We start from the raw sequence: 25,835 nt of genomic DNA, 5'->3' as shown, positions 1-25,835 counted from the left end.
GTAACTTTTGCTTTACTTTTAATTTTTTCTTTAAGCTTTGCTTACTTTTATTTTGACTTATTCACTTATTATAATTTTCACCATTTATTTTTCGTTATTTTGAACGATTTAAAAATTTTTAGCTATTTTCTTTTTTATTTTCAGTTATTTATAGTTCCCCTTCTACTTTTTATTTTAAAAATAAAAATATATTTAAAGACAAAAAAATAAAAAAAATCCAAATACCTCCAGCTCCCCCCTGACTTATCCCAACCTGCTGAATAGGTTCTGCCTGGATGTTTACCACTGTAGAAATGAAAATTGCAGCTCCCTCCTCCCCTGGAGTTTATACATTCTAAAAAAGCCCCCCAGCGCATCAACTACCTGGAAGTGTCATCCTCTGGTGTATTAGGCATCCAAAACCAGTATCAAAACTTTTTTCAAGCGAGCCAAATTCTGAGTCCTTCATCAGAAAAAAAATTATTTCCACATGCTTTCCATGATTTCCACACTGAAGCTCCTTCATTCAGCAAGATATTCCAAATATCGCAGTAAAGTGTTGTGATGGATGGACACATCCCAGGTTAAATATAGTTTATATATAGATATAGTTCTGACTTGGTTTGTGTGAAAAGTGCGTATATATGGCTCTACGCAAGATATTTACTATATGTGTTGTGTTAATTGTTGGTGTTGTATTAATATTTTGATAGTATGGTAAATGTAGTTTTGTAGTTAAAATGTAGTTTTTATGTACCAACCACAGGAAAACATAAATCTTTCAGAGAAAAAAGAATTTACTACTTCCTTATCAGAAGAGACCAACTCCTCCTGCCTCGCTCAGCCCTGTGGATGCCATAGAGATTAAAGGAAAAAAGTGACACTAACCAGAGACAATTCTTTGTTTGAATGGAATTTATGCATCATGTATGAACTGTATGAATTTTCAACAGGCTATTGCTTTTAAGAGATAATCCTTTGTTAACAGGGGTCCTTCTTCGGAGCTTTTTTGCTCGGAGAAGTACCCAGACATCTGTAACTTTGTTTTTTATTGTCTCGTATTGTCCTAACTCTAAAATTGTTCAATTTTTTACTCTAATTCTATTTTTATAACCATCTTATTTACTATTAAACTTTTAAAATTTTAAAACAAGTGATTGGCGTTTTTCACAGTTTGGGAAGACAGGTGTCTGCTGGGGAGGGCAGGGCCTCCCTTGGAACGGAGAATGCAAACCCCCTCCCTCTGAATTATTATAATTTCGAAAATTAAGGGGCTCTCAGGCAAAGCTATGGGGATAGGAATAACAGTTCTTGACTAATGTGTATAACAAGGCAAACAAACAACAACAGCCACAGCATTAACAATAAACAGAACCAGGACCCCAGGAACAGCTGCCCTGAGCGCGGCACTTTCCCCTTCGGTGCAGTTCCGGGCACAGCCGGCAGGGGCGCTGGTGGCTCCCGGTGGGCGGGGCAGGTGCGATGATCCCCCCGCGGCTGCAGGGGGCGCTGTGGGGCGGGCTCGGGGAGCACGTGGTGATGGCGGCTTTGTCCGGGATGGGAAGGGATGGAAGGGATGGATGAGAAACTCTGGAGCTGTGGCTGAAGGGATGGATGAGAAACTCCGGAGCTGTGGCTGAAGGGATGGAAGGCATGGATCAGAAACTCTGGAGCTGTGGCTGAAGGGATGGAAGGGATGGATCAGAAACTCTGGAGCTGTGGCTGAAGGGATGGAAGGCATGGATCAGAAACTCTGGAGCTGTGGCTGAAGGGATGGAAGGGATGGATCAGAAACTCTGGAGCTGTGGCTGAAGGGATGGATCAGGAACTCTGGAGCTGAGGCTGAAGGGATGGATCAGAAACTCTGGAGCTGTGGCGGAAGGGATGGAAGGCATGGATCAGAAACTCCGGAGCTGTGGCTGAAGGGATGGAAGGGATGGATCAGAAACTCCAGAGCTGAGGCTGAAGGGATGGATCAGAAACTCCGGAGCTGTGGCTGAAGGGATGGAAGGGATGGATCAGAAACTCCGGAGCTGTGGCTGAAGGGATGGATCAGAAACTCTGGAGCTGTGGCTGAAGGGATGGAAGGGATGGATCAGAAACTCCGGAGCTGTGGCTGAAGGGATGGATCAGAAACTCTGGAGCTGTGGCTGAAGGGATGGAAGGGATGGATCAGAAACTCCGGAGCTGTGGCTGAAGGGATGGATCAGAAACTCTGGAGCTGTGGCTGAAGGCAGGAAGGGATGCATCAGAAACTCCAGAGCTGTGGCTGAAGGAATGGATCAGAAACTCTGGAGCTGTGGCTCCAGACAGGCCCCTCTTTTCTGAGGCAGCGGATAACGGGGTCTCAGTTCAGTGGCTGCTGCCAGAAGCAGGGGCTCACCCCAGAGCAGAACAGGATCGAGCTGGACTTCTGCAGCAGCAGTGAGTTCCTTTCCCCAAGCTCCAGCCCACCGTCACCGTCGGAAGGCTCAGATCGAGTGAAGGAGAGTTTTCCCTCCCCCGCCGTCTCAAGCACCCAGCCCTCAGTGCTTCTTAGCAACTCAATGGGAAAAAAATCCCACGAGTAACAAGGAAAGAAAAACCCAACCCCCAACTATATATATATATACACAAATATATATACACAAAAATATATACATGTATGTATAGTCTATAAGAGTAAAGAACACTTGAACATCCTCAAATACCCAGTGTCTTGGAAAATTATGAACTGACAAGCACAGGAATAAATGCACCATCTAAACCCAGAGTGTGATTCAGAGCACAAACTGGGCCATTGGAAGTTCAAGTGTTCTCTGCCTTTTTAAAAATAAACTTGAGCTAATAGGCCTGAAATTATATTACAAGGACTTTTCTCATCTGTGGCTTGTAGTTCTTGATGCATCACCCTGAAAAACAAAGGATGCTTCAAGTTCAACTCAAAAAGCTGGTTTTGGTGTTCACGCTTCAAAACAAGGAGAAAGTAATAAGCAAAAGGCAAAACAAACAACATTCCCAGAACTGTGAGCAGAGCACTAAACACAAAATCTGTACAAAAAGGATTATTAATATAAGTAACTGGAGTAGCTGAAGGCTGGATCCGTGAGCAAGCCTTGGGATAGTCCCAGTCTAGTTCTCAATTCTCAGTACCTGGAGCTCCAGTAATTTATCACCAGCAAAGGGTAAACCCAAAATTCAGCTCTCAAAAACCCTCATACCACCAGGAATCCAGCCCAGCAGAAAATGGCTGGATCATTACTTTACTTGCAGTATCCAAATACGCACATGGCCACAAGAAGTGTTTCCTTCCTCATGCCTGCTGAAAACTCACGTCCACCATTTCATCTTCACAGGATAACACAAAATCTAAAACAGATTATCTTGTTACATCCAAAAAAGTGCCATAGCAAGGGCTGAGCCCCAGAAAAAGGGCTGCATGAAAATATGCTTGCCCAGAAGAGGAAAAAAGGATTATATTTCCCTGCAGCCTGCTCTCAAAGTGAAGTAGGGATCTCCCTTTAGACTTTCATGGCCTCAGATAATCCTATAGTTTTTCCTGCCCCAAAGTCCATGGATATAACACTGCTGAAAAAGGCAGTGTTATATTCAACCCCCCCAAACTGCTCTGACCCAAGCTGGGAGTTCAGCGTGATGCCCTCCAGAAATTCCATCCCGCCTTCGTTTCTCCGTGAGCCTGCACCAGCTGCAGGGCTATTCCCTGCCAGACCACACAAAGAAAACAATTATTCCTCACCCTGTAATGGTGAGGCAGTGCCAGCCCTGGGAGAAGCTCTGTTCTCCACTGCAGGAGGCAGAAGCCCTGGTCAACACACAGAACAGCCTGTCCCCTCCCCTTCGCACATACACCCTGCAAACCCAGGCAGCAACCTCAAACCCAATCTATAAGGCTTCTTTTCAACCAAGTTGCTCTAAGAACATCTGCCAGATGTTCACCCACACACCCTGGAAGCACCAAGGCCAGCTCCAGGGTGGCAGGTCTGTGCCAAGTCTCCATGCCAGCAGCCACCTAGGGAGCAGCTGAGGGAGCCAATCCCTCTGCTCAGAAGCCTTTACACCACTTTCTCCCTGCAGGTGTTCTCTCTGAAGTGCTTGTGCTTTCAGCTTGTGAAAAACGAGGTTCACTTTCCTGGTAAATTTTAAGAAATAGGTTTAATAAAATAAAAATAAAACAATTAGGAGCCAGATTAAGCAAAATTACAGCAGGCCGGGTGACTCGGCCTTCAGCCAAGTTCACAGACAGCTCTTTCAGAGATATTCTTTAAATACCCTTTCTATCACATCAGTCTGTTGCATATTCCTATTTTTCCATAAATTAGTTTCCATATTCTAGGAACTGTTTTGCACGGTCCCTCCTTGGGTCTGCCTTTTTAGAGCACACGTGTTTCTTGGCTGTGTCTTCATTATCACCTCCAGGGTGGGCCTTGGTCCACACTTTCTTCAGATGGTAGATGCTCATAGTTGGTGTATCAAAAGGATCTTCTTTACATGTCACTGGATGTTATCCCAACTAAACAGACAGTTTAAGTATACTATATCAACTGTCTGTTTAAGTATACTATTTCAAATACTACTATGCCTATATTTCACTAAAAGCAGAAATAAAAACTTATATCCTTACAACAAAGTTATTAATCACACAGCACACATCTTGTGAAAAACCAACTTTATAATATACACTTACAACAAGCTAAAAAAAACCCAAATGAATCCACCTTGGCACCATCCAAGAGACCAGAGTTTCCATCTTTTTTGAGATTGCCATAGACAGAGCCCTTCCTCTCAGAGATGTTGCACGAGGATCCACCAAACAGCTGCCATGATACAATCCAGAAGGGGTATTAAATTCAGCCATCTGTATCTCCCTTAGCACTCACTGACACAGTCCAGAGCACCAGAACTAGAGAACATTAGGGTGTTGAAGCACCCTCAGCCTCTTTAACATCAGAGCAATATATTTTACAGGGAGAGATTATTCACACCCACACACACATGGGATGAGCAGAAAGTTCAAAGCCAAGAGTAAACACATTCAAAGGTTTTTCACATCCTGCTGCACTGTCAGGCAGAGAAAAGCCCCTGGTGTGCAGGCAGGGACGCAGAGGAGAGGACAGATGTGCTCCCTGCCAAGGAATGTTCCCAGGGAGCAGGTGAGGAGGAGGAAGGAAATCCCTGCTCTCGCATGAAACAGGTGAGGCACTCCTGAGATGTTCCTGCCTCCAGCCCAGGTCTGGAGGATGGATTTGGATCAGTTCGTGTTGCCATGGAGACTGCAAGGATGTTGAGGATGTCAGGAGGATCATCCTCAGGTAAACTGATTTCCCCTTACTCCTTCTGCTCTCACATTCAGGGATCATATGGGGAAATCTAAGGCATGGAAACAGAAGTTTGGCTAAGGCTCCTTCCTTCCCACAGCACAGCCAGGCTGTGGGACCCAGAGCTCCATGAAGCTCTAACATGGGAGGATGAGGAAGCATTCAGAACACTGGGATATCCCCAAGCTGTTCCAAACACAGCAATTCAGGTATTAAGTTCCACAGACTTTCCCATCACCTCGTCCCCTTAAGCATCTTTACCCCCTCCCACGGGCACACGTCATGGCAAGGTTCTGGGGAGATGGGACCACTTCCTTCAGCCCCCCACTCCAAGCACCAGAGTCTGTTCTGTTCAGAGATGGGCCCAGGGAGCCTCCCTGATGCCATCCAGACACTGATGGTATTAAACAAGCAGCTTGTTCAGCCCACAGCCTGTTCTCAAATTGCTCTCAGGAACACAGTGTGGCTGGAAATATTTTTCATTAACCCATCCTGGCAGCACACACGGAGAGCCTCTGGGCCAGGGGTTAAGCGCTCCTGCTACAAAGCACAGCCTCCACACAGGTCACTGGTAAATACAGCAAAAGGCTCACGTTTTTAACCCACTCACTCCTGCAGAACCACATACACATGAATTAAACCCTCATCTCTGTCAGGTGCTGTGCTCAGCAGAATCTTCTCCCCGCCTCTGCAGCAAAGGTACCAGTGCCTGCTGGGATCAAAATGTGCATTTATGGAGAGATGCCCAGATTAAGGATGCTCTGACTCCTGCACTGAGGAAACAGCTCTTGAGCCTGCTGCTTTACAGTACCCTGAGACTTCCGTCCCACGATGCCGCTAAGGATCACAGCCAGGTGATCTGCATGTGGTCCCACTGAGACCTGAGAGCAGGAACAGCTCCACTCAGCCTTGCTTTCCCTGCCTTACTCCAATGTCTAATTTGTAATGCTGTACAAATCTGGTAGCCTTTGTCACCACAACAAAGCCACTGACTGAATTGCACCTGCTCTGGAGACCACCCAAATTCCTGTGTGGGGGCACCAACTTGAAGCACCACACTAATGCTGGAGCAAAAGTACACCTCGAGACCTGCAGCTCTCCAAACACTACCTGAAACACCCCAGGTGAAAGGATTAGGAGGGTTTATGTGCTCCATCAGGGAATGTCACCTCTCGATGGGGCAACAAGGAAAGGCTCCAGGCACTGCATGGCCACCTGCTTGAGCTCCTCATGAGCACGTTCAGTCTCTTCTGTTGGCCAGGGCTGAATGATCAAAATCACACTTCACACAAGTGTTGCTCTGCACATCAGAGACAAGGCTGGTAAAATCAATCCACCCACGTTCCATCCACTTGTTCCTGTGCACAGAAGGAACGTTCATCACTGTGCCCTTGCAGGAGGGCTAAAAACAGCTTCAGGAGAAGGGAGACAAACTGACCCAGCACTTCTTCTGCTCAGCATTCCCAAAGGCCCTTCTTAAACATCCTGTTCCCTCACCAGAGAGCTACGCTGCTCCTCTTAAAGCACTTTTTCTTTAAAATCAGTTTTTCTGTTGAAATGCAGCTCTCTAAAACATGCTGCAAGTCTTCCCCCGACCAACTGCTCCACTGTGCTCTGAATAATTTAATTTTAAGCATCTTACTGCCATAAAACTGCTGATATTTCCCCAAACAACCCTGTCACCACTTTGCTGGGATCAACCCCTCCACTTGCACAGCGGATACCAGGAAAACTTGTGACATGCCTTAGCATCCATCTTCAAGCAGCTAAGTTTCAATATGACTTTTCAGAAGCTGTGGTCAAAATCTGTTCTAAAGAATCTATCCCAAGTGCTTGGCAGTCTGTGCCAAAGCGTGGAACTAACAGACTTTGATTCCAGCCAGATGCATTTATTTTGCAGGACTAATAGAACTTATCAAAGGAAAAATCTAATACCCAAATTCAGTTCTGGAATTCAATCTGCGGCCTCTGTAATTTGTCTCACTTGCAGGTCACCCTACCTGAGGGTGCAGTCCAAGAGTGGCTTTGGGCTGCAGATATGCCTTGGCATATTTTAAAATAAATTTCGTTTAAAACCAAAAATCTTTCCCAAGTAGTTGTGACAAGCCAACAGATGGCATTTTCTAGGACAGCATCTGTTCTTTCCTCGGTGTCTGAATAATTTAACCAGAATAGGAGGTTCCAGTGGAACCAAGGAGCCCATGGTTTAAGGGGAAACAGGACATGCAAGTGCTTCCTGTTCAAAATTGCTAAACCTTTTTTCCTCCTCTCCCTCTCTTCCTCCAGACCTACTGGGAAATGCACAGATCAATACGGAGGAAAATTAATTCTGTCTGTTGACCTCTAAAATGACGTTCAAGTGGTAATGACTGCTTGGACATTTCACTGAGATGAGAGAGGAGGAATCTGTGCTCGAGGTCACACCTCAAAGGAGAACAGAGAGGAATGACACACGGGAGCAGAAAGAGCTTTGAGCTTTACAGACTGTTAGCTTTACGTGTTCTGGAAGAGAGACTTAAACCAAACAGTTATTTCCCCTCATAAAACACTAGCAGCAGCGATACAGTGAGCACTAACCTTAATTAGCTGATTCCTGCCCTTGGCTCTATGACTTAATTATTTCAGGTCTGGCCATCCACAAGAAGCAACCACAGAAACTGTCACTGTGAGGTCTTTTTCCGTGCCTTCATATCTAGGAATTCTAAGATTTCCTGCTGTCCTGCCCAGCCCCATTCCTGAGGCCCCATTCCACAGGCTCCGAGCACACAGCACAGGGTCCCTCGTGGCTCCCAAGAAAGTGCAGGTGGATGGCCAGGGACAGGAACAGCTTGACCGCAGAGAGCCTTGGCTGTGCTTGCTCCCACAGGCTGGGCAAGCAGTGACCTGCATGCTGGGAATGGGGAGAACCATCTGCAGGATCTTCCACAAGCAGCCAGAGGCAGCCCCAGCTCTCCCCAACCTGCAGTCCAGCAGCTGCTTTAACACTACTCAGGATCTGGCCGTTTAGCATCCTGCCTCTTCCTCTCCACAAAGGTCACCAGGATCTGGAAATACCACAAAAGACTCCAGGCATGGTTATACATCAATAACTGGACAGTCCTCACTGTCAGGGAACGGCCTTGCGAGTTTGGCAGGACACAGCGGGAGGAGGGGGAATTAGAGCGAGCCCATGAATAAAGAGAAGGAACAATCTGGAAGTTAAAGTGTTTATTGATGTGTTTAAACTTTGTACATTCCCCACAGACCACACTAAGGAGTTTGCAGGTAAATCTGTGCATAGTGGGAAGAAACACAGAAAGGGGAAGAAAAAATAAAGTCACAGGAAAAATAGAAAAAATACACCACAGGTTACCAGAACCCCCAGATTTAAAAAAGCCGTGAGCATTAACACCAACTATACAAGCATTACAAAGACATGATGATGGTGAGTGGAACAATGGCCCTTTTGGTCTTCTTGGGGCCTCTGCATCCCATTTCCCTTAAAGCAGGCAGCATCCCTTTCCCACAAGTCACTCTTCCCTCCCCAGCTAAGAGACCTCTGTGTCTGTCAGCTCCCGAGGTCCCATTTATTGCAGTGATTTGTCATTTCTGGCCCAACATCACCCAGGGAGATGCAAAGGCTCAAAAACCTGCAGCTCTTAACTACTTACCACGTTGGTGAGGCAGGAGAGCTGGGGAAATTAGAAAGTAGTGGCAAGAGGGGGCTGTTAATGCCAGTTGAGTACTGAAGGAAACTGGCTGAGAACAGGAGAGTTCAATGCAATACCAGAACTTCCAACTCTAGAGCAGAACTGAATCTGGAAGGGGAATGTGCAGACATCAGTATGCACAAACCATGTTCTAATATTCCACTAGAATAACTATAAACAGAGATGCTAGAAGCCTTTTAACTCCTTGCCTCCAGGGAGTCTTGATTCTTAGAGCCCAAGCTGCTAAGCAGCAGGGTGCACACCACTGGCATATGAAGATGGGGGGGTTGGTTGTTTGTTTTTTTTCTCTCTTTCTTTTTTCTGTTATAAGGAATTTTGTTAGTTACCATTCCCAATTGCTTCCTTGCTTCTGCTGTAATAGCTCCTATCCCTAAATTAACCTCTTTGCAACTCCCAGTGAAATTCACTTAAAAAAAAGGAAAAAAGAATAATGCTTTATATATAAAAGCCAAAATGACTGAAGAGCCACAACTGTCTCCTTTTTTCAAGGTAGGCTGGTACAAATGACCCTCAATATACAGGTGGTCTATCAGAAATAAAAATCAACATTTCCCATTTTTATATATATAGAGCTTGTATCAGACAACAGTACAACAGAACTGGTATTTTTCAGATTATTAAAAAAAAAAAACCCTACATCTCAGTCAAATATCTGCAATAGATCCATTTTTCCCATTTAAGGAGATTTATATATCATATTGTTATATTATCATTTCTTCACCCATTTAAAAGAATGGAAATTGCAACTCTACAGTAGTAATTATAGTCTTAATGATCCAGGAGTTCTGAATGTAAGATGAAGTCCTCTTGAAGCAACTGTTGGTCAGTAGTTGATCCAAAACACTGGACTACTTTGGCCCTTTGCCCGGCACCTTTTCCTGTCGGGGCTATTCTACCTTCATCTCTTTTATATCTGCATCTGCTCCAGGTATTTGTAAGTGGGGTTCTCGTAGCCATGGTTTTGCATCTTGCTCAGATGCCGCTCCTCAGGGGTGAGCATCGGGTCAACCTTTGGAAAAAGCCATGACACTGGTCAAAGAGACACTCCAGGACTGATTCCACAGAACAAGAGGCAACAGACAAACACTGAGTGAATACTGTGGGGAGCAGTAAATAGGGAAAAAGGTGAACTACAAAAGGTAATGGAGCTGCTTGTTCAGGAGCCGATGCCTCCTGCCCACCTAATCCCCTGTGGGGATGTTCTCACAAATGTGTCATTGCTCAGCCAACACTGAAAATCAGGGACTCACTTCTCTCATTAAAAAGGCTGTTACGATTTCCTGCATGGGTAGGGCAAAGGGAAAAGCAGCTTTCTCTGTGCTCCACTACGCTGTCATAGAAATGTGCAAGGAAGAAGGAGCTGCTCTTCCACATTTGGCCAGTCAGAACATCTTAACTGTCAATTAGCCAGGAGGACAAATAGCTATGGATTGACTGACTGCCCTGCTGAAGATATTGCCTGAAAAGCTCCTTTACTGCTAAATCCTACCCTGAGCCTGCCAGGGAAGCCTAACTGAATCCTAGTGACAAGCAAATGCGACTCTGGAGTGGCAGGTACCAGCACAGCACACCAGGACTGGCACCTGCACACCGAGGAACGAGCGATGACGCTGTCACCAGGGACAGAGTTAATTCCTCCCCAGCCAGAAGCAGAACTCTCTATGGCCCAGCAGCTCCTGCCATCCTCTACCCCCACACACAAGTGATTCAACACTAACTATTTTCATCCTCACTTATGGAGCTGTTTCTCACCTCCACAATTCCATGGCTGATGGTTCCATACTGCCTCTTCCTCAGCATCACCAAGCTGATGACTATAACTGTAGCTATGGCAACAGCAATCACCAACAGCCCAATAAGGGCACTGCTGCTGAAGCCAAAGTCATCACGGAGGGAGTTGTCATTATCCTGGAGGGAAGAAAACAGAGCAGGCTGAGGAAGAGCAATGAGGGAGATGCAGTGCTGAACACAAACCTAAACCATGGCCCCTAGTAAGGTCTTTGACCATCTATGATACCAAGATATGACTGATTATACACTAGACAGTTTATATGTATCATCCCTAAGTATTCCGCCCCTAAATATTTCACCTCTAAATATTCTATCAAAAGGATAACGAATGCAAAATTATTTCCCCACTTAGAAGCTCTGGACAGACACTGAGCCACATTATTTCCCTGTCCCACACTTTTGAAGTAGGAGTCAAGTTAATATCTAACACGTGCTCACATTTACATCTTAATGCATAAAGGGGTGTACTGTTGTTCACGCTGCCATGAGCCCCCAGAGCAGCATCTGGGCACCAAACCCTGAATTCATGGTAAAAACGGGAATCAAAATCCAGCTTTAGGAATTTGCCAGTCCCTGGATTCAGCAGCCACAAACGTACCGGCTCATCCACCAGCCCTCCAACACGCTCCGCGTTGAAAATCATCTCCTTCACATCGAGGGTTTCATCAATGACCTAAGAACGGCCACAAAAGTGTTTTATGGAAGGATCCACACAAAACAGGGAGGAGAAGGAAGACGAAGACAGACAACAGACCATTAATGAACACTAGCAAAGGCTCAGGACCACTTAGCATCTCCCCTCTGCTCTCAACAGCATGGAATGTTCTTGAACTCTTATACAGCCAGCAGAGATACTATTACAGCTAATTACCTCCAGACCACCTCAAACTAAAGCTCCAAAGAAAAAAAAAAAAATAGGTGCTAACTTTGGACCCAGCATTTCTATTATGTAAGATCTAACCTGTGACTTTAAAACAGTATTGAAAGGAACTCAAGAACTGGCTTTTAAATTTTTTTATAACCCGTGGAACTGAGGTGAAGTGGCTGTCATTAGAACCTCGAGAATTCTTAACTCTGTGGACAGAGACAATTGCTGCTGGGTCGCGGAAACACAGACAGAACACATCAGCATTGGTGTGTTCGGTGAGCTACCTAGTGAAAATAAAGGGACATCAAAGGGTCTCTGCTTGGGAAAAGCATTCCTAAATCAGAGTTCTCAGACTGCCAAAGATCTGAAGCTCTCTCTTTCCCTCCCCGCTTCCCACCCTTCTGATGCTTATCAGTATTAAGAGCCTACAACAGTCACCAAACTGACTCCCCCACGCCATATGGGTAACGAACACACTGACATTCTGTGAGCTGGAATGAGACATAGAAACAAGCCACTGATATTAATTAGTCTCCACAGCAGGTTTAGCTTCACAAAATAAAGGTGGAGAACTCACCACATTTTCATCCACCTTGTTCTTGCTGTTAATCACTTTTTCTTCCGCACCAATCAGCCCGTCCAGCTCAGTCATGCCAGAACCTGCACCAAAAGAGCAAGGAGAGCCCATCAGCCCTTAGGAACGTTTTGGAAGGGTCACCTACTCTGTGTAGAGCTGCCATGGATCATGTGTTTAACTGCACAGACCTCTGAGTATTAACTTGTCCTCATGCTGCTGTGTCAGATGGCAGCTCACAAGCTACAGTGAGTGACAAGTGATTAGGAGGGCTGTTAATGAGGGGAAATGAGGCGGCAATGAGAGGAGCGGACAGGACTCATCATCAAAATCAGGCTGAGGCGTCAATCCAGACAAACCACACTGTTAAGTGCTACTCTTAGATGGCCCCAGACAAGGCATAACACAGGCTGCAGGTGTCACCCCGGGTCACCAACACCCCTCCATGACCCTGGACAGGAGTGGACACACATCCATCTGCCAAGAGCCAGCATACAGGGAATGCTTACATTCCCATTCTGCTGCAGTCAGGCGCATCAGCAACACCTCGGGAATGAGAACTCCAAGGTCACCCGGCATGGCTCTGTAATGAGCTGCTGTCCCATACCTGGCACAAGCCCAGAAACAATAAATCCCAGGGCAAGGGAGGAGCAGAAAACTCCATCAGCCTTTGTACCAGAACACTACTACCCCACTTCCAGGCTGGAACCAGCACGGGCTCAAGGGAGGAGTATCAATTAACAGAAGGCTCTGCATAAACTATTTTGATCCAAAGCATTTATAAATAGATCAGATCAGTAAGAGAGTCTGATGTAAACTGCCCTGACCTGACATAACACAGCATGTTAGGAGAACACCAGCGCTCCACTGGTGGTAGGGATAATGTAATGACCTGTGACGCACTAGTACAAAAGCAGGACAGAGAAGCCTCAAATCTGCAGTGGGATCTTTCCAATGATGTGAGCGAAATTCTACTACAGCACTTCAGGTTTTGCTGGTGACTGCAAACCCCCCGACTTGACAAACTGCTGAGCTTGCAAGGTGCCCACGACATTATGTCAACTGCTGCTGGAATTGGCAGCATGTTCTTTGATGAGATGCAAGGAAAGGCTACTTAGCTTCGAGGCAAGTTTTTACAGCGACAAGTTTGTATTGCCTCAAAATGCCACAGAAATAGCATTTCGCTATGAAGCATCTCAGGTTTTAGTGGAGTTTTTCTTTGGAGGCAATAATCACATTCCAAGCACGGCCAAGACTGCCAGTCTGACTTCTCACAACTACTGAAGCAGGTCATGTTATTATGGAAGTCAATGATTGGGATTTTCAGGAGAAACCACAAATGGTTTGTACAGAACTACTGTATCAGCTTTTGGCCTATGGTTGCTTTATTCCAGTCTCAGAAGCCAACCCAGCACAGTCTCCAGGGCTGAGAGTTCAGCTTCTGCACTGAGCTCTGCTATTTGTCTCAGTGCGCTGTACCAAGTAACAGACCCAGAGGCACAGTTTAAATTATATACCTCACAGGGAAAAAAAACCCCAAAAGCACACGCCTGCACAAAATCCATCCCCCTCCACCCCACCAACCCAAAACTCCCTCAAATCCCTTGAGAAATTCAGTGAAAAGGCAAGGGAGAAGAGGAACGAGTGTAGGACAATCGTTGTCCCCAGGTCATTACAGACTCTTAGATTCACCCCAGCAGGGAGAACTAGCACAAATTTACCATCCTCAAGTCAACAAAGCAGTTGTCCAAAAAATTTAATAAATGAAAAAAATCAAACTAAAGTCTGTCCTAATTCTTGCCAGAGCAGTCAGCACACCGTACACTGTTCCACAAGAGAGATGAAGGTGACTTACACTTGCAGAGAAACGCAGATAATGAGAATAGTTTAGAGCTATTTAGCCATCACTGTGTCACAAAACTATATGTGCTCATATGAAAAGGTTATTAGCAAAACCTTTTGCTCTCTCTTTTGAGATACACACAATATATGTAGAACCAAACCAAAGGCAGATTAAAACACTGGGTTTACTCCACAAACAGCTCATGCAGCACTACTCTGCAAGAGCCTCCCTTTTCTACTGATCTATCACTAAGATATGGAGAGACATTATTTAATGCTAATGTTTCTATGCTGCTCTTCAGCCAGGCACTGAGCTACTGCAGAATTAATCCTGAGTTAAGGGAGAAATGGAATACCACACACACTTTGCTAGTATGGAGAGATGCTACATGTGGGAAGGTGATGCCGAGGAAAGCACAAACATGGAGGAGGAATCTCCTGATTTATCTGTCCCATACTAGCTCCACTCCGTAAGGACATTTAGATGGGAAACAGCATGTGTCCTGAAGAACACTCACTCCTTGTTTAGTGGTGTCGTGCAGCATCAAGGACAGGTTCCACAGGAGGCAGAAGAGCCTCTGGACTATTCCCCACCAGCACAGTAGGGTTAAATCTGAGACGTGTCACACACGGAGAGATGCAAAGCACCACTGCAGACACCGGCCAAGGACACCTTTCCCAAGGGCTAAGAGCCACTCTAGGCACTCCAAGACCCTTGTGAGCCCATCAGGGAGGAACACACACAATTAGATGCTCAGACTAGCTGGCTTCTTTAACACTAGGCCTAAACAAGCAAAACTGAACATAAGTGATCTAAGTGAAAGCAGGGAAATGAAAATCAAGGTGAGTATGGAACTAAAATGAAGCTATCAAACACACTGAGGAGGTAGGAGAGTGATTGAAAGCACTGTGAGGGAGCAGCTTAAAACCAACCTTTTTTCATTGGATGGTACAAATCCGGCTGAGGATCTAGCAGGAGGGAAAACAAAAACAAAAATAGCAGAGAAAGGAGATTAAGAGAGAAAGAAAAAAGGCTTGTGCATGATTTCTGACTCAGACCCTGGGAAAAGCTTTTAGTTTACAGCTTTAAGCTCAGGACTCTGTTCAAGCTTTTTTAAAATAAATACACACGCACACACCAGCTGTCAACATCCAATGATACAAAAAAATAGATATATATATTAAAAAAAAAAAAGGGAATTCCTTCAGCAGGTCACAGCACAAAGATTTAACGTTACACAAGAACGTTTTTGTTAAAGACTGAAAAATAATTCCAGAGTCAAGACACACTGTAAAAACTTAACAGTTGCTGCAAAATGAAAAGAGAGGACAATTTTCCAAAGAGAAGAATCAGAAAATCATTAGAGCAGCTCAGCAGACGTTACTCGCAGCACTGCTTCTCCAGTGAAGAGTCCTGTCAGGGCAACTGCTTTAGTCTACATCAGCCAAAGAGATGGAGCTTTCTCTGTTCCAGCTGAGCCTACTGTTGAAGGAAAACCACCAGTGAACCCCATGTTCCGTTCCACATACCTTCACTTTCAGGCAAGGCTGGGAAGGTTTTCACCTGGAATGGGTGGAAAGGTTTGCCATCCAGGGGGATTTCTTCACTCTCCTCAGAGCTCACTCTGACATCCACCTGGGACTCAGAAATGGAGGATGTGAACTGATCCATGTCTGCACGCTGCTCCTGTAGCAGCTCATCTGAAAGGAATAAGAGGAATTATTACACAAACTGCATGAAACCTGGCAGCAACAGAGAGAGGCAGATGGCTTGAACCAGGCTGAGGCAGGACTGCAGGGGAACACTGCTCTCATGGCTGCCAGGTTATTTTATCTTGCATATCTCATCTGGAGTTCTCGGTAAAGGAGTTGGTTAGAAATACATTCAAATAAGGGCCAGGAGGTGCGTGATGTCGCAAGAGGTTTTGGCATGATGGGATTAACCTATAAGGGGAGAAAGCATCTGGGGTTTTTTACAGATTTTTTTCATCTCCCCTAGAGAGATAAGCTTTGCTATTCTAAACATAGTTGATTTTTTTTTTTTTAAATGGACAGTGAAAATTCTTGGGAACAAGCTATTTTGACTGGCTATTTTGTAATGTCCACACACAGCAGCATAGGGGCTGGCACACACACTCACCAATCTCATCCTGGATTTCTTCAGCCACATATGGCACCTTGTAGAGCAGAGACAAGCTTTGATTCATCCGTTCCTCAATCACATGAAGATGTGTCATCACCTGCAGATGTAAAAGAGTGTGTTGGAGTAAGCAAAAACTGTCAGTCACTTCACGGTACCAACTCTTTCCTTGCTCAATAAAATATCTATTACTGGAGGATCTACCATGCTAGGCAACAGGGGACACAGATCCATCCAGTCCAATTCTCTGACTGATGCTCTCACACTTCACTAGAATTGACCATCTGTAGACCATGCTCTCAGGAGTTTGGGAAATGTTGGGAGTAGGAGAGAATTCAGCTGACTCCCACTGTACCCAGCTCTCCACTGGAAACACTAAAATGCCACCAAAGCTGGTACTTCCCATACGCTCAACATAGTCATAATTCATCTACCGCAGCAGCTTTATTAAATGGATTATCATTCCTGACTGCTAGAAAAGACACAGGCAAAAGGAGCAGACAGGATATTTTATCAGCTCTGGTTTCAGAACAAAGGGGCCTTTCAAACCAACTGGCATTACATTTGTCCTACACCCACTCATGGCAGCAGTGTTCTCCCTTCCTCTGAGGAATACATTCAAGATCTGGGCAAGCTCAAATCACTTCTACCAAGCACATTAAATCCAGCAGTGAAGTCAGGCCTAACCTGAAGAGGGTGCTGCATAATCAGGGATCAAGGAGAGCAAGGAAAACATTTATATTGATGGCCAAACATTGCAAAAAGCTAAAGTCAGATGGACCTGTTTCAAAGTCTGATGTGTGCTTGACCTTTAAGGATAAAAACAATTTAATTTTGCATGTGGCAGCCTGTCAATCAAATAAATAGACCGAGGAGCTTGGAGTGCATGTGAAAAGTAAAGGGAATGGAAACTGAACTGTACCACCCACATCCCTCGCATGTAAATTTGTTGACACTGCAGCCTTCAGAATGAATTAAGGACTGTTTAGGGTTTAGCTTAAGAACACAGTCCACACGCTTTCTCCTGGGCTTTGGCAGCAGCAGAACAAAGCACTGGGCCGGGCTGAGCTTGACATGTCTCTGAAAACGTGACCATGAATTCCACATGGAGAGCCAAGCACCATCACAACCACCACAGCTGCCACTACTCCTCCTGGAGATGTGCAGCTTAACAAGAATCCCACAGGTAGTGAGTGGGAGACCAGGAGACACGAGGTGAAGGTTCACTGCCAGCACCCAGAAACAAAGTGGAAGCCATGGAATCTGCTACCCCCCAGGGTGAGGTTTGCTTCTGGAAAAATCACTGAGACACCACTCTGCCCCTCACCAGAGAAGACAGCAACAGGCTCCAGACCCTGTCCTACCCTTAACCCAGGATATTTCCACCTCCTGATTATACGGTTTTTTATGCATTTTTTCCTCAGTGCCTATTCTTCCTCTTGGCAGCACTAGATGTGTTCCACTGCACTATCTTCCTGCAGCTCTCTTCTTCTTCTTGCTTATCTTTTGTGCATTGCAGAATTCAAAGATATCAGCCACAAACTGGGACTAGGAAACATTCCTAAAGCTGCAACGGGACAGTGAGTTCTCTCTGAACCTGAGAAAGGGCACACCCTTCCAAACACATCTTTCAGTGTTAACAGGCCATTCTTGATTTGAATTTTAAATCAACTGGGCCTTTCAGCACATCTTTTCACCATTTTAAAACAAGTATCGACATAATTCCAAAGACCTGTGGAGTGTCTGCAATGTAACTTTTGCAAGTACAACGGCCAGGTTTGAAGCAACATACTCACATACAGTACCCAGCAGAAAGAAAAGGCTTTTCTGGCTGTTCAGAAGTAAAATAAAGTGTAATGGTGTAGTGGGTCTAGTGCTGGCCAAACACCAGTGCACCCACTAGATTTACTTATTTTCTGCTATAAGGTAAGGAATAGGAGGAGAGCAAAGCAGGCTCAAAACTTTAAAGGATATAAGAAAAAATTAACAGAATTAAAAGAAAAATAATAAGAAATCAGAATAAACCTTCAGAACACTTCTCCTCCCCCCACTTTAATTTCTTTTTCCCACTGACAACGTAAAGAGACAAATTCGGTATTTTCAGTCGATTTACCACTTTTAAAAGAATCTTTCTTCAGTTGACTTAGGGAGAAGAGTCTCTCCACTTTTAAAAGAATCTTTCTTCAGCTGACTTAGGGAGAAGAGTCTCTCCTGCCATGCCATGGAGACATTTCCAAGAAACAGTTCTCCTCTGATTTTAATTTTCACAATAGCAGCCACCCAGAAATCTGCAATCGTGAAGTCCCTGCCATGGTTTTGTAGTTTCCCACAACTACCACTATGGGTAATTTCAGCTTATTGGGGTACAGTTTTAAGGACAAGCCATGCTAGTATAGAAATAAAAGTTCCTTTATCTCTGGGAGCAGAAGTTTTCTTCTACCATTCCTGGGGCATGGCTTTTCATCTCTAATTTCTCTCTGTTCAAGCTTCTCATTGGATCACAGATACTTCAACATCTGCCAGCTTCAACACAGGTGCCTCTGCTCATAGCTGTGGTTAGAACGTTACATCCCTCCAACACATTCCAAGAGTTACAGGGGAAAAAAAGTCTGATGCATCAATTATATCTTCACCATAGCCTTACAAGAGAATTTCAGCCCAAGACTAAGGCATCTCCTCATTCTCCACCCATCTGGGATTTGACTCCCTCTTCACTGACTTTGGTGTCTCCATGTACTTTTCTTCACATGTCTTCACCCTTTCCTTTTCTTCTCACTCGAGAGAGGATTGATGTCTGCAAGTTTCATCCATGCACTGAGAGAAGTCAGTATCTTGCCTGGGCCTGTGGATGGCTGTGAGATCTCTGCCGGGATCTCAGCCCGCTCTGGCTGCATGGCTGCTTTCCAGCCCCTGCTGCACAGTGATCTTCCAGCCGTGGGGCTGCTTTCTGCATAGGGCTGCAGGGCTGCCTCTGTTCCTAGCCACGAAGCCGAGCAGAGCCGGCCTGGCCTGCTGGCTGTGCCTGGAAATCAGTGGTGGCACAATCTCAGCCGAGCAGCGCCACGCTGCAGGCTGAGCTGGCCGGGCAACACAGCAGAGTGGGGCCTGGCCCCGCCAGTGTCCAGGTACCTATTCAAAGGCTGGAAGCAAGAGTTTTTTCTGGGTCTTGTAAGTTTTTAAATGAGATTTCACAGATGCATGTTCAGTTTTCCTAAGTGGTTTAACAGGGTGTCAATATTCAAAACTGGCCAGCTGATTGGATCTGTTAGGTCCAGAGGAAGCTGTTAGCAGTGCTCGCAGAGAATCACTTCTGTAACTGATGGATCTTCTCTTTAACTAAAAACCAAGCTATGTTAAACCATGACAAATGGTACAACATCAACTCATCAAAACCAGACTTTCTGATAAAGCTATCGACATTGATCAAGTGCTTGGAAAGGGTTATGAATTATGCTTTTGAAACCAGGCAGTGTCTCTGCAGAGGCATGTGAGAATTCCCACAAACCTCAAACACAGGGACTATGAAGAACTAGCCTAAGGAAAGGAAAATGTAGACAGTTGGAAGTGAGGAAGTCTGTTCAAGATAATCAAGTCCCCAGTACATAAATTTCAGGGGTGCTTGATAAAAGGAAACACAGAACTAACACATGTAACTAATACTGACCTAGTTCTAAACCCCTCAACTTGTCACTGTGGCCAAGAGTGTATAAAACAGAGCTTAAATTTTTAACACTGAGTCATGCACCATGGAAAACCACGCAGGGAGCATGTCTTGTGACAGGAAGTTAAGCACAGGAGTGAAAGAGCTCCACAAGGACAAAGCTGCTGTAGTACCCAGCAACAACACACAGCTTCCAGACCCTCTGACAGCCAGGGCTGGGCAACAATGGCTCCCTTGACAGAAACTCGCTCATACCTGGGATTTCATCTGCGCAGCCTTCTCCGGATCCACGGCCAGGACATGCTGGTAGTGGCGGATGGTGTGCAGCCTGTCCTTGTTCTCAGCACGGACATAGCGCTTCAGGGCCTGCAGGATGCGGTGGGGCTGCAGAACAGGAGCAGGGAACAGGTCAAAACACTGGAGTCAACCCAAACCCGCAGCTGAAAACAGCACTTCAGGTGTGAGCCTACTTTGGTCCTGGACAGATCTGTCACCTGCACTCACCCCCTGGATATATATAAATTTTTTAATTAAGTCTGTTTGACTCAGAACACCACACCATTATGAACGGTGCCTTATGGACACCAAACAAAGCAGAGTTTTATTCCCCAGGCAGGAAAGAGAGGGAGCCGATTACAGACCACTGCTAAGTCTGCAGCACCAACCTCCACAATGCAGAAGCTTTCCTAGGAACCAACTCCCAGCTTCTGCAAGTTGCAAGCAATCTTCTCACTAAGACATTCCCACATGCCATCCTACCCAGTGCTATCCTACTGGAAAACGTAGTAGGAAGAAACTCACACGTGGTGGGTCAGCCTGCAGCGCAGCCAGGTAGTTCTCCAGGGCAATGCGACGGCGATCGTTCAGCATGGCTTCCACACGAGCCAGGTGAGTCTCCACCAGCTGCTGCTTCTCACTTGCTGCTTCTTTTTCCAGTGATTTCACCATGGCCTGGAAGTGCTAGAACAAAGAAATGCACTGTGACCAACAACTCCTGAAACCCCTTAGAACTAACAAGGACTGTCAAACTCCATATCCAACCCATTACAGTTAGGAAGGGCATGGAGAAATGATGATGCAGATTTCATCTCTGCAAATTTAGTAGTGATAATTTGCCTTCCAAACTTCCTTCACAAGCCATTTTAAAGGTCTGAAGAATGAAAAGGACCTTGCACATAAAGATCATGTTGGGGTTGGGAGATCCAGGCTGTGCTGAAAAACTCACACAATATTAACTCTTTCCTGCGACCCCGCGATATGAGAACAGGATTGATCCCTTCAGCCTGGACCCATTAATTTGAATTTACAAAAGTTTACAAAGATATTGTGTAGGGAATTTCCCATTCCACCTTCAGATCAAATCTCTCTGTATTCTTTTAGAAAGGTTATAACCCTCATTTCCAAACCAACCAGAATAGTCTGCTAAGTGTTATGTTTCAACAGAGATAACGACAAACTTTTGGATTTGCACATAGTTCTAAACAGTGACTTATATTAAAAAATGCAGACAGAAAACTGTGTTCCAGGCTAAAATCCAAAGTGGGCTTAAAAGCTGGAGTCAATCACTTAGTTGTATATTGGTTTGAGAGAAATTCACAGAGTTGGCACTGCCAGAAGAACCTTCCCCTAATGATCCCACACTGCAATCTCTCATTAACTTCCCAGTCCAACTGAACTCTCCTCATAAGGCACAAGATCAGCATTTTGGCAGCAAACCAGCTTTATCTGCTGTCTAAGCTGTTTTCACTAAGTCTGCCCGAGCAGGAAATGTGTGTCCAGAGAGCCAGGGCTGACTGAACCAGGCTCTGAGGCTAGTGCTTAGTGCAAAACAGGCCAAAGATCTGAAATTACAATTTGGCTCCACTGTTGCTACGCTTGAGGAGCGAGATCACTTTCTACTAGTGTGTGTAGGAAAGGACTGGCCTAGTATCAGATCATCTCCACTTTTAAGAACAAAGCAAGCAATTGAATCAAACCTCCTCTAAAAGGCAGCTGTTGACAGAGCAGGAAGGTTGTTCTTGCATCTCAGCTGTCTTTTGGCTCTGAATATTGCAATCTCTCTCAGTAACTTTGCCCTTTAGGTCCTTCCACTCTTACCTGGATTAGAGTCTGTCTTTCTGCCTTGGGGAGATTTACAGCCTGGTGCTCTGCTTCCTCCCACTCCTTTTTCACCTGGACAGGAAAAGGACAGAACACGTGAACAAGACACAAATTTAAATCTTATCTTTATGAGCTGATTTGCCTTCACAGGAAGATCCTAGCACAGCCTGGCTGGGTTTTGAAGGCACAAAAGAGCTGTTGTGGGGTTTAAGCCTAGCACTTAATCCCTCTGAGTAACAAGCCAAGCTTCACAGAATCCCAGAAGGGTTTGGGCTGGAAGAGACCTTAAATCTCATCTTGTTTCACCCCCTGCCATGGGCAGGGATACCTTCTACTAGACCAGATGGCTCCAAGCTCTGTCCAACTTGGCCTTAAACACTTCCAGGTATGGGGAACTCACATCCTTTCTGGGCAACCTGTGCCAGAGTTTCAGCATCCTCTGAGTAAAGAATTTTCTTCCCAGCATCTAATCTAATTCCTCTCTCCCAACACTGGAGAACTAAAAATCTGACTCCCACGGTGTGGTCATACTGAAAGAAACGCACAAAAGGCTGGAAACTGGAAAGCAAGTCACTTCACCACCAATTTTTCCAGTTGTCCTACGGCGATTCCCTAAACCAGGACACCGGTAAAACAGGGGCAGCAACCCTACACACGAACAACAGCAGAGCACAAAGCCTGAAGGCTGACACTTACCCGGTCCATGCGGTTGTGGTGCCTGACCTCCAGCTGCTCCTTGGCCTTCTGGAAGCGGGCATGCTCATTGTCATCAGCAGGGGTTTCGAAGTAGACGTCCACATCATCAGTTGGCACTGCATGGAGAAGGAAGGGTAAGCAGAGCATTAGAAACCTGCAATCCTGGATTGCAGAGGGCAAGGAGAAGAACCTCCATGCCTGCCTAATTAATAGTCTGGCAAGCTGAGCCTACTGAACAACCACCTTCCGGAGTCCGTTTTGGAATTTTTACGGTGCCAATTTTCTGTCCAACATCAGCTCCATCAGCCCAAATGGCAGCAATGACCACAGCTCCCAACACTGCTTGGCCTGCACAGTGCTGAGGTGAGCTGCACTCAGCTCCAGAAACACAGTGCCTGGCATGGCAGGATAAAGAATTCAACTTCCCTTCCACATTGGCTTTGGATGGTTTAAGTGACATTCTGTGCATTAGCTATTTACTGACAAGCTGGCTCCAGACATCATTAACCAATAACAATAAATCTGCACAAAACCAGTATTTTATACTTCAAACCTACCTTCCCTACCAGATGCACCATGCAGAACTTATAGGCAACGATATTAGACAAGACAGCAACAGAAGGAGGCTCAGTGTGACAAAGTGACTTGTCCAATACACTGGATGGTTTGTAACTTCAAGACATCCAAATCCGACAAGGGGGAAAACAAAATTTCAGAACTGATAAACTTCAAGCACCTACAGAATCAACATCAGGAGCTCTGTATTCTATATACTGCAGTTCAGGAAGTGCTGAAAGTACTCCTGTGTCACAGTTTTAGGACCTATACATCCCAGAGCCTTTCTGAAAGATTTGTGCCAAACATGATGCACTCTCTTGTTGCATCTTGCTTGAGGGAAGGCAAAAAGGGACAGTTGAGGCAACCTGTCATCCTTATTAGTTATTTGGGTGGAAAATCCTCCAACATGTCATTAAAGACAGCATGCTTCAGAAAAAAAATTACCTAGCACTTCAGCAAAAACACTGGGTAAGAGTTTGGCACGCACTGCGCCCACCACCCTTCCCTCTAACTAGGGGGAGATAATGACAACATACAACACAGGCACTATTGTTGTGTGCAAGGGACAATGTCATATCAGTCCTGTATTCTGGCCCTGCTCCTGGCATTTCTGAACCAGGCTTGGACACAGAGAACTCTCTTCCCAGCCCCAAATCCTTCTGTAACAGGACAATCTTTTGTACAAAAAGCTCCTGACATCCGCATCTTTTCTTTCACTGCCTCAGTTAGATCAGCCCAATCTGAAGCACATTTCGTAAACAGGATTATGGCTGTATAGTCAGGCTGCCAAGCCCCAGATAACACAAAAAGCCTTTCAAAAGCTTTAATGGTAGCTGAAGTGGAAGTGCTGGAGTTCAACAATAAGATTAATAAGGAGGTTAAAATGTTTTTGGTAGTTTTATCATCTGACATAAAAGCCAGTTGAAATTGGTGCCAAAAACCTTAAGCACTCAAAAACACAGGGATTGAGTTGTGATTTGTATTTCACACCAAGCTGAAAATGGGAATCTGAATTCTATACTACTGGTCTGATATTTTCCAAAATTAGAACAGCAAGAAAATCCCTACTATCAGAAGAACAGTAGCCTGCTTTTCAGGATATACTGTCAAACATATGCATGGTAATACAACCGGGGAAAGCAAGGGCTTCCTTAAATATATTTTGATTAAAAAGCCAGTCAGGCAAGAGGTCAGAGACAGCCCCTAGTCCCTGCTATAGACCTGGAAGAGGGCAGCTGAGCCCTCAGCAAGAGCTGCAAGTCACCAGGGAGCACAGACAGCATATGATGAGGGGAATGTTCCCCAGAAACAACCACCCTACACACCTAGGGAAGCAGAGACAGGAGGAGACTGCTGCAAAGGGACAGACACCAGAACCAAAGGGACAAGTTACAGACGGCTCCTCTATTGCCCAGGGGGAGGAGGAGGAGACACCACACGCCAGACAGACAGTGGCCAGCTGCAAAAGGCCAATGGGAGGCAAGACTTACTCATCTTTTTACAAACAGCCATACAATACTCCTCTGACTCAAAATTGTTCCTGTTGCCTCCGCAGCCTCCATATATAAAGCGAATGCATTTTCTCTTGTTAGGATCGAAGTACCAACGAGGCATCACAGCCCGGCAGGGCCCTGTCATGGCCTCCTGGGAGCAGACAGCTGTGTGGAGACGGGTGAGAACATGAGCTGGTGAGGAGCACAGGGCCTGCCAAGTGATTTACATGATGCAGAGGTGGCTCTACTTCACCCCTTCCTCTAAGGCACCGGCCTCAGCATCGCTGCTGCACCAACCCAAAGGCTTCTGTCAGTTTTGGGGGGGGGGGTTAACATTCCAAGCATCCATCAAGCTGGTCAGGGAGATGTCTGCATGAGGTGTTTTGGAGATAGCCAAGTAGCTCGCTCTGTCACTACATGGAGCTCTCATCTGTGAGAGATTTCTCCAGAGCCTGGGACTGTGACAGCAAGAATCTGCTCTGCTCGTGCCACAGCATTATGCCCCAGCTGCACCAGTGGAAGAGCCTCCACTCTATAAAACCAGCAGCATGGAAAACCAGTCAATTCGGGCTGCTTAAAGCATCAAAGGATGTCCAGTTCTCTGCACTCTGCCCGGACAGATATTCCACATCCTACAGGCTAGGTGCAGGAGTAAGTGAAAGAGCAAGCAAAACAAAGGGAGTGATCTCCATGCCAGCCTCAGACACTGAGGTTTTCAGGTTTGAAACATCTATGCACCAAATATTAAAACTTCATGCAGCCATGGCACAGGGAATGCTTCATGGCAAGGCAGCAATAGCAGCTGGGCTGTTTGGAGGCAAGAGAGCAGATATAGTGAAAAAATTAGCAACTGTTCATGGTACTTCATGGAAAAAAGACTGTATACCCCCCAAAACAGACACCCCAATCATATTCCTCCAAGCCTCTTACAACACCTACAGATCTGCAACAGCCTTGTACATGTATGAGCTAAGCCTTGTTTCAGCAAGGAAAATTATCTGCAGCATAGTGGCATTTTACCAAAAAGCTGCAATAACTGCTGGCAATGATTCAGTGATGTGTAGCTAATTGAATTTCATTCCATCTCTGCTCTTCCCTCCTCTGCAGA

At 45.5% G+C, this 25,835-nt stretch overlaps 1 protein-coding gene across 4 annotated transcripts in view; it reads right to left on the bottom strand.

Moving 5' to 3' along the window:
- Positions 1–8,486: 8,486 nt before the first annotated feature.
- The window catches only part of APLP2 (amyloid beta precursor like protein 2), a 47,775-nt gene continuing 30,426 nt past the window's right edge, over positions 8,487–25,835 (bottom strand). Inside the window, exons 7-18 of one of the 4 annotated variants that reach the window (XM_040085196.1) lie at positions 24,725–24,892; positions 22,677–22,792; positions 21,978–22,052; positions 20,682–20,840; positions 20,136–20,264; positions 16,220–16,319; positions 15,610–15,780; positions 15,013–15,048; positions 12,241–12,323; positions 11,394–11,468; positions 10,757–10,912; positions 8,487–10,013 (exon numbers count right to left, since the gene is read on the bottom strand). In XM_040085196.1, the coding sequence (XP_039941130.1) occupies positions 9,912–10,013; positions 10,757–10,912; positions 11,394–11,468; positions 12,241–12,323; positions 15,013–15,048; positions 15,610–15,780; positions 16,220–16,319; positions 20,136–20,264; positions 20,682–20,840; positions 21,978–22,052; positions 22,677–22,792; positions 24,725–24,892 (1,370 nt within the window). In that variant the 3' untranslated portion in view covers positions 8,487–9,911. The remainder of the gene's footprint in view (positions 10,014–10,756; positions 10,913–11,393; positions 11,469–12,240; positions 12,324–15,012; positions 15,049–15,609; positions 15,781–16,219; positions 16,320–20,135; positions 20,265–20,681; positions 20,841–21,977; positions 22,053–22,676; positions 22,793–24,724; positions 24,893–25,835) is intronic. The other 3 variants (XM_040085197.1, XM_040085198.1, XM_040085199.1) reach the window with 3 other exon arrangements.

This window comes from Hirundo rustica, chromosome 23 (genome assembly GCF_015227805.2).
Source record: "Hirundo rustica isolate bHirRus1 chromosome 23, bHirRus1.pri.v3, whole genome shotgun sequence".
Lineage (NCBI taxonomy): Eukaryota > Metazoa > Chordata > Aves > Passeriformes > Hirundinidae > Hirundo > Hirundo rustica.
This window is presented reverse-complemented; position numbering and strand designations above follow the sequence as displayed.